The following is an 11,047-nucleotide window of genomic DNA, read 5'->3' on the forward strand; positions in this document are numbered from 1 at the left end:
GTTTTAGCTTTTGAAAGTAAATAAAAACCTTGTTTATTTCATCGATTCGAGTTTTGTTTTAATAAAAAGTTTTAAAAAATAGTCATATTTAATTTTTTTGTTACAGTAAAAAATTTTCACATAAAGTCACATTTCAACTCTAATTAAAAACTCAAATCATCAAACTAAATAGGTTTAAAAGCTTTTCATGATATACTATTAGAAAACGGGGTCATTTGGCAAATAAAGAAAGAGAAGAAGGGTTAAGTTGGTAAATAAAAGAGAAGTGGAAGCAATATTCGGTGAAGATGCCGTACATTCCTGAAGCCCCGAGGGACTTTCTAGTTTCCACTCGCATCATATAATTCATGTGGCCGTGGCGGAATGCTAATTGATTAAATTTTAAAACTTAAAACTAACCATTCATCTTTAAAAGAAAATAGGAACAATTAACGCATTACACTCATTTTGAAAACAGGATAAAAAATTGGAAATTTGAACATTTATTTTAAGTTAGCATTATCATAGCACAAATTTAAATTAATGAGAATAAAAAAGATTTTTATCTTTATTTTTATTTTATTTTATTTTATTTTGTTAATGTTTAGCACGAGAATAAACAAGACTCTAATGAAAAAAAGAAAATAGTTGGCACGTGCGTGGGACAGGGATAGCAATAAATATAAAAGAGAAAAAGGAAGGTGGGAATGGAAGAAGAAGAAGAAGAAGCGTACGGTGACCAAAGCGCGAAGCTTTTCTCCATCATCTCTCTCTCTGGTGCTCTTCAACAATTTCATGTCCATCTTGCCTCCTGAAGCCCAAGGATCCGATTCGTCATCTTCTTCATTTGCTCATTCCCTAAACCCTAATTCCCACCATGGACAAAGCTTCTTCCCTTCTCTTTCCCAATCTCACGATTTCCAAACCCCGTGTCCCCGATCTCCCACCGCCATGTCCCCGTCCTCCACCAATTCAGGTTCTTATTTTTTTATTTTTTGCTCCAAATTAATTTTTCTTCATGCATGAATGAACCCTAAATTGTGGGAGGATTTGAAATCTTCTTTTTGTTTTTTTTTTGTTTTGTTTTTTTTTTTTCCTGTTATTTGACGGCCATGCGAGGCAACTTAGTTTACTCTACTTATAGAAGGCGACTTGAGCATATAATGCTCTTGCGTAGGGCTCTTTCATAGCTAATTATAGACTTGGCAATCCCCCCCCCCCCCCCCCCCCCCCCCCCCCCCACACACACACACACACACACACACAAATTTGCAATGCGAGTTTTTTTACTGTAGCAAAACTCGAATCGGCCTTTGGTTTTTTTTTTTCCTTCCCCCACACAAATTTGCAATGCGAGCTTTCAAAACTCGAATCGGCGAATGAACGGCCTTTGTTTTTTTTTTTTCCTGTTATTTGACGGCCATGCAAGGCAACTTAGTTTACTTTACTTAAAGAAGGGGACTTGAGCATATAATGCTCTTGCGCAGGGCTCTTTCATAGCTAATTATAGACTTGGCATTTCCACCCCCTACTGTAGCAAAACTCGAATCGGCGAAATGAATGGCCTTTGTTTTTTTGGTTTTTTTTTTTTTTTTCCTGTTATTTGACGACCATGCAAGGCAACTTAGTTACACACACAAATTTGCAATGCGAGCTTTCAAAACTCGAATCGGCGAATGAACGGCCTTTGTTTTTTTTTTTCCTGTTATTTGACGACCATGCAAGGCAACTTAGTTACACACACAAATTTGCAATGCGAGCTTTCAAAACTCGAATCGGCGAATGAACGGCCTTTGTTTTTTTTTTTCCTGTTATTTGACGGCCATGCGAGGCAACTTAGTTTACTCTACTTATAGAAGGCGACTTGAGCATATAATGCTCTTGCGCAGGGCTCTTTCATAGCTAATTATCTCTCCCCCCCAACACACACACACACACAAATTTGCAATGCGAATTGAAGTCTATTGCCATTGCAAGAATTTGCAGAATTTGTTCGTTAGGGCAAAATAACCCCTTTTTCTTGGGAACTTGGATTGGGGGATTTAGACTCTAAAACTTGATGGTAGAGGTAGATGTAGCTTTACCACTAGACTGAACCTGCTAGAAATACTTAACCCATGCTATGTTCACTCTATGTGGCAGGCACGTTGGTTTCACGTTCAGGAAATTCTGGGGGGATTTCCCAAGAGGTATGTATCCTATGTAGTGTTTGAATCCTTCTTCTTCTTATATAACAATGCATGTTATTGTACAAAACTCGTTTTCTTTTTAATTATATTAAATGTATATATCCATAGATATATGTATTTAAATTTTAGGGTAGTTTACGTATGTTCTTATAAAATCATTGATTTGTATCATCTTGTTAGGTGACTGAGTTGGGGACACCAAGTACTGGTAAGACATCACCTGACCATAATACCAACACATATTGTCAGAGCTCCTCTGGTGGACGAGGGGGTGGATCGACCCACGCTAGAGGGAAATCCCCTGGAAGCAGAGTTTCCCATCGAAACCAACAAAGTAGCGGATCTGCAAATTCTCATGGAAGCTCCACGCCCTCTGGGGGAAGAAGGTCCCAGTTGATGAGTGGCAACCACTTGTTAAATTTCCATTATGACCCCATTTCTCGTCCTCAGCCAAGGGCCCCTCCTCCAAGAAGACAACAGAAGTTAAAGCCTTACAACAAGGATCTATTTCTTCAGGCAAACTACAAATTTGTGGTGTTAGATACGGGAAACTATACGCCTGAATCAATGGATCCGGACAAAATGTTACGGTGGGAGGACATTATATGCGTGAGATACTCTACCCCATCTGAAGTACAATGTCCAATTTGTCTAGAGGCTCCTCTCTGTCCTCAAATAACATCGTGTGGGCATATATTTTGTTTCCCTTGCATCCTACGATACTTGTTAATGGGGAAGGAGGATGAAAAAGGTGACTGCTGGAAAAGATGCCCTCTATGCTTTGTGATGATATCACCTAAGGATTTGTATACCATCTCCATTGAGAATGTTAAGCAGTACAATGTTGGTGATACATTGGAATTTTCTCTTTTAACTCGACAAAAGGATTCATATACGCTGTCTCAGAAAAACAGACGGGAGAAAGGTATCAGCTTAGAGGCGGACTGTCCTGCAGAAAGCTATGACCCATTTGCAAAGTTTACATTTACGTCCGATGTGGATCTCTCAGTGAGAAAAGCGATAGCTGATCTAGATAGTTGGTTAGTAAAGGCTGATGCTGGGCTTGTTGATGACCTAGAGAAGCTTCCGTATGTATGTGCTGCAATGGAGCACTTAGAACAAAGAAAGAAGTATTGGAATGAGCACCAGGCTTGTGATAGTGTTAATTCTTCTAAATATCTTGATTGCAATACTGGTTCTTACGTTATACAACCAAAGACTACTAATAATAACCGTGAACGTGAGGTATCGAATTCCAGGGTTCAAACTTTGTCTCGTGTACTCGATGATGAAAATAAATGTTTGGGCAACTTGGGGAGTGATAACGTAGCTGCGGGGGCTTGCTCTGATCAATCTGTAGATGTTGTATCTTCGGAGGGCCAAGAGAATGTTTTATCTTCTTCATATGATGAAAGCAAGGGTGTTCTGGGGAAATTAAAGGGCTCTAGAGATGTGAAGGAGAAGGACGCATATAGTTTTTACCAGGTGATTGACTGGCAATACCTGTATACACACACGCGTGCGCACACGCTCACACACACACTCACACACACACACACACACGTACACATCTTTTATCATGTTTATGGTCTTCAATTTCAAATCTAGTATAGGATGTTGAGATTGGTTAGTAATGCAGCAGAGTTGTTGTGTTGTTGATTGGTAGCTGATATCTGTTCTTGTTTAGCTGATACAGAACGTGCATCTTGAGTGTGCTACTGTTTCTCATGTTCTGTTTCTGTCCATGTCAGGCTACTGATGGTCAGCATATCATTCTTCATGCTTTGAACATGAAGTGTCTTCTGCATCATTTTGGGATCCATGATTTGCTACCTGACAGGTACTAGGGCAATACTACTTTTCTTGCTTGTCTATAACATCTCATATTTAATAAAAGAACAATTTATAACTTAATTGGATGGAGACATTTGGGAAATGGTTTCTAAATATAAGATTTCCAAATACCAAGTCTTACTCATTTAATGTTTAGAGAATTCGTTTATTTGTATTTTTATGTTTATTTTCTAATTAGAATTGTTTTCATTCCAGAATCAGTGGAAAGATTCTGCAGTTAGAGACAGTGACTCAATCAGAAGCTGCAAGGAGGCGTTTTCGCTTTTTGAGCCATTTTTCTTTAACTACAACGTTTCAGGTACTTTTTTTTTCCCTGACACAGACACACAGACACAGAGAGAGACACAGACACACACAAACCATGATATATGATACGATTGGGGTTTGCTCGAAGTTTCTAATGGTCAAGTGTGGTTTGTCTTTCAGTTCTGTGAAATTGATTTGAGCGACTCGTTGCCTGCTGATGCCCTGCAACCATTTATGGATGAAATAAAGAAACGTGAGAAGCAAAGGAAGCAAGTTGCTCGGAAGGTATCATTAGTGATGCTGTGCTTTACTAATTTTTTTCTAGTTTAGGCTATTATATTACCTCTTTGTTTATTTAACAGTGGAAGCATTTTACCCCTTTACAAAGCTTAGCAAGTTTGTTTAACTTGGGAAGTCAGACAGGGGAGGAGTAATGTGACTGTAATTTATGAAAAAGGGACATTTATGTACTTCTGAAAACCCTTAGGGGGTTCAATGCGTGAAGGACCTGAGAATATACTTCACTTTATTGATCATGTACTTTTAAGCTTTACAGCATTCCTGGGCTTGAAGAAATGTTGAAGTTCTGTGTTTCTGGTTTTGTTGTTCTTTGGGTACTGTTTGAATGTAACATGTGTTTGCGCATGCTTTTGTATTTATATCCTGTTCTTATTTCTAGGAGCGGAAAGAGAAAATCAAGGCTGAAGCTTCTATGGAGGGTCCAATGCCTATAGTCTCCCGTTTTGAGCACTCATTTCAGGACGAATCTCCTATTTTCTCAATGGATGACTTTGAAGGTAATTTTACTGGTCTCGCTTTTTGTGTACCTGCAAGGACCAGGAAATCTGATACTGATTGTCCAGTGTGCAATGAATGTTTGAAAAGATGCTAAAAACGGGGCATCATTTGTGAGATCCAACATGTTTAATTCTCATTGCTAATATGTCATTAATTCTTTTCCTTTCAAATTGAATTTACATAATTTTCTGTTTCCACATGTAGTTAATCACACACCAGCTTATATCCTCGTGTTAATAACTGTGTTTCAGCCCTGGGAACTTCAACCCCGACATCATCGAGCCCTCCGATTGTTGGCGAACGAAAACTCTTTTCAAGTGTAACACGGCTTGGTTTTGCTGCTGGACATGACTCTCCAGCTTTGAAAATTGAGGAGAACAACTCTCAGGATGACAACCAAATGATAAGGGATTCTTCTGGTGTAACTGGTGAGTGTTGTTGAGACTCGCTTCTACAGGGAACAACATTTGGCTCTTAGCTAGGTTGCTTGTAACGATGTAATGGGCTTAATCATGAGTGTCTTCTGTATAGAATGTCATGTTGTCAAAACTTTTGTTGGCTATTTATATTGCCATTCTTATACTGTTGCTCTTAAATAGATATTGAATCTGGTGCTTGTTTCTGTGGTCTGAGTGAACCTCTTTCGAATGCAGGCCCAAGAAATAATGCAGGCACACCTTCATTCGCCAACATAATATCTAGAGCTGAATCTGTTGAAAGCTTGGGGGCACGGAAGATGAATGATTTGGGAAAGAAGGGGAAGAAACCAAGTCGTGTTCTCTTGTCAACGGCCGGTGGTCGGCGCTATTGATTGTCCTGATGCGGGTTTTCCTTTTTCCTTGATGAAATGAAGTAGTTTGTGAACTATAAAATATTATCTGTGCAGATGACATTAGTCAAACACTCGTTTTTCGTCAACTCCCAAGGCACTTGATGCCTCTTTTTCTTTTCTTTTTTTCTTTTCTTTTTTTTTTTTCCCGTTTTGGGCAGCCAGTGTATAAATTGTACAAAAGTCCTCTGCGTTGGTCATGTCTGACAGTAGTCTTGCTTATTTTGCTGTTATCAAATCTGGCTGATATGATGGATATAAATAACGGCTAATATCCCCACTCTCACAGTTCTTGCTTAGTTTGAATACTGAAACTGATGGATACGTGTGCCTGCTGAATTGAACGATGAATCCACCACTTTCACACTCGGAAAGAAGAAAGGATGCAGAATAATGGAGTTAATGAAGATGCCTAATACGCGATCTCCCGTTTTTGGATGCTTTTGTGTTTGCAAGTGTTAATCTGTTGTTAAAGTAAGAAATCTTGTTTTCTAAATTGTCCAAGTTGGATGATCTAGTGTGCGTGAGGTACTCCTCATAATCCGAGGTCTAATTCGAATTCCGGCGTGTTTGTTCGTAATGAGCATTGTAATGCTCTTGTTGTAGAGAAAATGGGCAACTGGGTAGTCCCATTTTCTCGTGGACACAGTTGACTTGATGTGAATTGGGCTTGTGCTGCTGTTTTCTGAACATGCCACTGCTCTATAGTCAACTAACTTGAATTGCAGCTTTGTTGTTATCAGCAATCCATGTCGTATGCCTGTGGGGAAGGTTATCATGCTATTCGCGATCAATATTTCAGTTTTAATAGGAATTCCAGGGAAAGAAAGGATTCTAATGTGTGTTGCGAATATAGCCGTTGCCATTTTTACTTTTGATTGATGTCAATTTTTTCTAAAAAATATGTTTCTTGTTAGATCTTTTAGTACAAAATATGTAAGCTACTGAATCCAACTAAAGCAACTGATTACTCGTGAACCCACGGATGACTTTTTTAATTACTATAAGAGAAAATTACTTTTTTTAATTACTATAAGAGAAAATTACTGAATTTATTCTTAAGAGTATATGGGTTTAAAATTTTATCTTTTAACTAAGATAGTTATTTGACTAAAAATGTTATTAATCAAGAGTAGGGAGTAAAAAATTTAGATTTATGCACTGAGAGGTATATGCCTCTTTTTCCCTTACTATAATGATTTTAATTTTTGCTATTCATAGAATATGAAGTTTATTTCCTATATTTTAACTTGACTAGCAAGATTATATTAAATGTCTAGCTGATTCAACTTTCAATGGGGTCGAGGACTCAAAGTCTTACTATTAATCTTGTTACGCTGTGGCATTCCTTATCTTAATAAAGTCAGTCACATGCAGGATACATGACGAGGTATTTAAGATATTTTCCGATAATGACGAGGAAAAAGGTTCACAAATATCTCCAAGATTATTGGAACCTGCCAAAGCTTTTCCATCGCTAGAACAGTGGTCTCAAGTAGAAAAAAGTGATCCTTATCTGCAACCAGAAATATCTTGCTCTTCTGCCACCCAGTTTATCCTATAAATTAGTACTAGCTTCTGATGATAATTCCACTCCAAATTGCATAACACCAAGTTTCACCTCCCTATTACCACCAAAATGCAGGCAGCTTTGAGCATTTCTCCTACTCTTCTCCCTTTGACACCTTCCAAGAACATTTCTCAACCTGCCATTTTTAGTCCCAATTTGCTTGATTCATCTGCTGCTCGACGTTCCGTTGTCAAAGCAACCGCCGTGACCTATGATACTTCCACAGTTGATTACAACTCCGTGTTCTCGTAAGTTCAAATCCTAAAATCTCACTTTCGGAATTATAACTTGGTTAGACTGATTTTGCAAAATAAATAGATCACTCCAAATGCCTTACCAACAAACAGATACTAAGCTTAATAAGATTGTATTAACTAAATATAGATTTGATAAAAACTTTTGTGTGTGTTTGTTTTTTATTCCTCAGTGTGTTTCCGGCAGAAGCCTGCGAGACAATAGGCGGAGAAGCCTGCTGGGCCGGCATGTTTCCTGAAGCAAAGCTGCAACAGCAGGCTAAGAGTTCCAGACCAACGTCAACTACCACGGAGAGCTTCGTGATAACTCACAAAAATAGAGTTATTTAGCATACTTTTAGGCTTAATATTTATTTATATTCTCCGGGTAAAATGCCTTTGTGTTAGTATTTTAAATAGCATTTATTAATCTTTTTTCGTGTGGCAGAAAGTTATTATTTATGGAAAATCTTGCTATATTTTGAAGTTATTCCTCAATTCAACTCATTGCATTGACCCTGAGAACTTAGTGCATGATGTCCACAAGAGGTGCTGACGTAGGCTTTTGGTGAGAAAAACACGGTGGAAAACACAAATACTGAAATGCCCCTAATGCCATAGCATTACTGCAGCAAAGTCGCAGCAAAAGCAGGAGCAGCCAAAAATTAGTAAGCTGGCGCAGTTTGTCTTTTAGCGCTGGTAGTGGTCCAAGCACTGACGGGACATCTGTAAGAGCACCAGGAGGGGGGACCATCAATCATGACTCTCATGCATACACTTGTCACTAGGGCACCTCAACATGCCCTAGTTTATAAAGGAAAAGAAGAGTATAGTACAAAGAGCCAGAAAAGAGGAGAGAAATTAGTGGAGGCACACAGAATTCCTGTACGAGCTGCAAACGGAGACAGAAGAGAGTACAAGAGATTTTGGACGCTGGAGCTGGAGAAAAGAAGAGTACAGCACGGATACACAGGGGTTTTTGACCTCAGATTTTAGCTTAGCTGTTTTCTCCTTCTCTCTGTATTTACTTTCCGAGACCTTATGGATCTGTTATTTGTTATTAATTCTGATTTTGTTGAACTAAACATGAGCTAAATTCCTTAGCTAGGATTATTGATGGAACCAAAGTTGCAATGAAGATCTATTTGCTATTTTGATTGATAATGTAATTTTCATCTGGTTTATTCAAGCATATTTATTGTTTACTTTCTATTAAGTGACAGGCCATCATTTAGTAAGAAAACACAAACTTAAGCTAATTCTGGAAAGGTTGGTTAAGTTAGATCTAGCTTGGATAATGTAAGAGATAGTATAGGAATATACTATTATCTTGCACAACCCATTAAAATTGATGTTAACGTCAGGTCTGTAAACTAAAACACATAGGAATATGTTGGTTTGGTTTAAGGAATTACAAGCATAAATCTGTCGGAAGATGATTATGTAGAATTTTAGGTTGACTAGATGAACTTTGCTACAGCAATCGTATAGCAAATCGTGGTCAGAGTTGCAACCGAGGGGAAATCAGTAATCCTAGCCTTCATCCATCATTAAATCACAGCTCTAAGCTCAGATCTTGTTGACTTTTACCTCTTGTCTGCATTTAAATTACAGTCTTTGGTCTTATACATTCTTTTCACTTAATTAATATCAATTTGGCATTCAAACTATTCTCAATCATATTGATAAAACTAGTTTTTGTAATAGAATTCCTCATTAACTCAGTCCCTGTGGAGACGATACTTTACTCATTACTATATTACTTGTTCGATTGCGTGCGCTTGCGTGGAGTCATTTTATGCATAGAGTTTTTGGCAAACAGTGACGTTTAGTTTGAAGGTTCAAAGAGTTTGAACTTAAATTCAAGTTTAAACCCGTGTTTATTTTACAAAAGGTAAAAAGTATTTAAATCCTTGATATGACATTTCATAACCCAAGATTCTAAAAAAATAAAAGATTTTTGAATCCAAGTCTCTCATAAATTCTCAAGATTTAGTGGCAGTTCGTCTCTTGACTTTTGGGCAAATGTTCATGTACAACTTCATTTTCGTTTTGTATTGCATTGTCACTTTTGTTATAAGGTTGGACACGTTAAAGGGATTATGCCATCCCCATGCTCGACGGGTTGCATCCAGGCATTGTGAGGCCAGAAATCCAGGCAACTAAGTTCGAGTTGAAGCCAGTCATGTTCCAAATGCTCCAAACTGTGGGGCAGTTCAGTGGGATGATAACCGATGATCCACACATGCACCTTCGGCTTTTTATTGAAGTATGTGAAACATTTAAGGCCCCAGGGGTAACAGAAGAGGCTCTTCGTCTCAAGTTATTCCCTTATTCTCTGAGGGATCGAGCTAGAGCATGGCTGAACTCTCTGCCACCAGATTCGGTAGCCAATTGGAATGATTTGGCTGAGAAATTTCTGGTGAAATATTTTCCCCCGAACAAAAATGCAAAACTCAGGAATGATATCACATCATTTCAGCAGATGGAGGGGGAAGCTCTATGTGAATCATGGGAACGCTTTAAGGAATTATTAAGGAAGTGTCCATACCACGGACTCCCCTATTGGATTCAAATGGAAACCTTCTACAATGGGCTCAATGCTTCGACTAGAGCCATGGTGGACGCATCAGCGAATGGAGCCTTACTTGTGAAGTCGTACAACGAGGCTTATGAAATTCTGGAAAGAATGTCTAACAACAATTACCAGTGGCCCACCAAAAGAGTTTCTGCAGGGAGACGAGTGGCAGGAATTCATGAAGTAGATGCGGTGACTGCGTTGACTGCTCAAGTTTCTTCTCTTTCCAATATTTTGAAGTCTCTAAATGTGGCTGCTCCAGCTAATGCAGCAACCCCAGTTGCATTAACTTGTGTCTACTGTGGAGCTGAACACTCATTTGAAAATTGCCCATCCAACCCCGAGTCGGTTTGCTATGTGAACAACTTTAACCGGAATAACAACCCTTATTCCAACTCATATAACCAAGGGTGGAAGCAGCATCCGAATTTTTCTTGGTCGAATCAAGAAGCTGGTTCGATGCCAGGGCCTAGCAAACCAGCATATCCACCAGGATTTCATCAACATCAACATCAAAGACAGCCACCTCAAGAGCAATTAAATCAGAGGCAGCCACATCAAGCGTCATCAACCCCTATGGAGGCATTACTTAAAGAGTACATGGCAAGGAATGACTCGCTCATTCAGGGTCAAGCAGCTCTCCTCCAGAGTCAAGCTGCATCGTTGAGGACCTTGGAAAATCAAGTGGGGCAGTTGGCTAATGTTCTCAGTAATAGACCCCAAGGATCGCTTCCGAGCGATACGGAAAACCCAAGAAGAGATGGTAAGGAA

General features: G+C 38.8%; 2 protein-coding genes and 1 non-coding gene across 4 annotated transcripts in view; 2 read left to right on the plus strand and 1 right to left on the minus strand.

Annotated features, from left to right (window-relative positions):
• Window positions 1-677: 677 nt before the first annotated feature.
• Window positions 678-6,175, plus strand: LOC21392045 (RING finger protein 10). 2 transcript variants are annotated; one of them, XM_024165387.1, is made up of 9 exons: window positions 678-955; window positions 2,122-2,168; window positions 2,349-3,653; window positions 3,920-4,008; window positions 4,218-4,320; window positions 4,449-4,553; window positions 4,948-5,065; window positions 5,318-5,494; window positions 5,720-6,175. In XM_024165387.1, the coding sequence occupies exons 1-9, from the start codon at window positions 775-777 to the stop codon at window positions 5,875-5,877; spliced, it is 2,283 nt and encodes a 760-aa protein (XP_024021155.1). In that variant the 5' UTR covers window positions 678-774; the 3' UTR covers window positions 5,878-6,175. The 2 variants fall into 2 exon arrangements, with proteins under 2 accessions (XP_024021155.1, XP_024021156.1); XM_024165388.1 differs by lacking the exon at window positions 2,122-2,168 and having other exon boundaries at window positions 772-955.
• A 1,234-nt stretch (window positions 6,176-7,409) lies between these two features.
• LOC21392046 (light-regulated protein 1, chloroplastic) overlaps window positions 7,410-11,047 on the plus strand; it is an 11,971-nt gene continuing 8,333 nt past the window's right edge. Inside the window, exons 1-2 of the mRNA XM_024165405.1 lie at window positions 7,410-7,713; window positions 7,893-7,997. Coding sequence (XP_024021173.1) covers window positions 7,535-7,713; window positions 7,893-7,997 — 284 coding nt within the window. The 5' untranslated portion in view covers window positions 7,410-7,534. The remainder of the gene's footprint in view (window positions 7,714-7,892; window positions 7,998-11,047) is intronic.
• On the minus strand, window positions 10,151-10,257 carry LOC112091516. The gene has a single exon (XR_002902175.1). It is a non-coding gene; the product is annotated as a small nucleolar RNA R71 (small nucleolar RNA).

Source organism: Morus notabilis, unplaced genomic scaffold (assembly GCF_000414095.1).
Source record: "Morus notabilis unplaced genomic scaffold, ASM41409v2 Scaffold1580, whole genome shotgun sequence".
Classification (NCBI taxonomy): domain Eukaryota; kingdom Viridiplantae; phylum Streptophyta; class Magnoliopsida; order Rosales; family Moraceae; genus Morus; species Morus notabilis.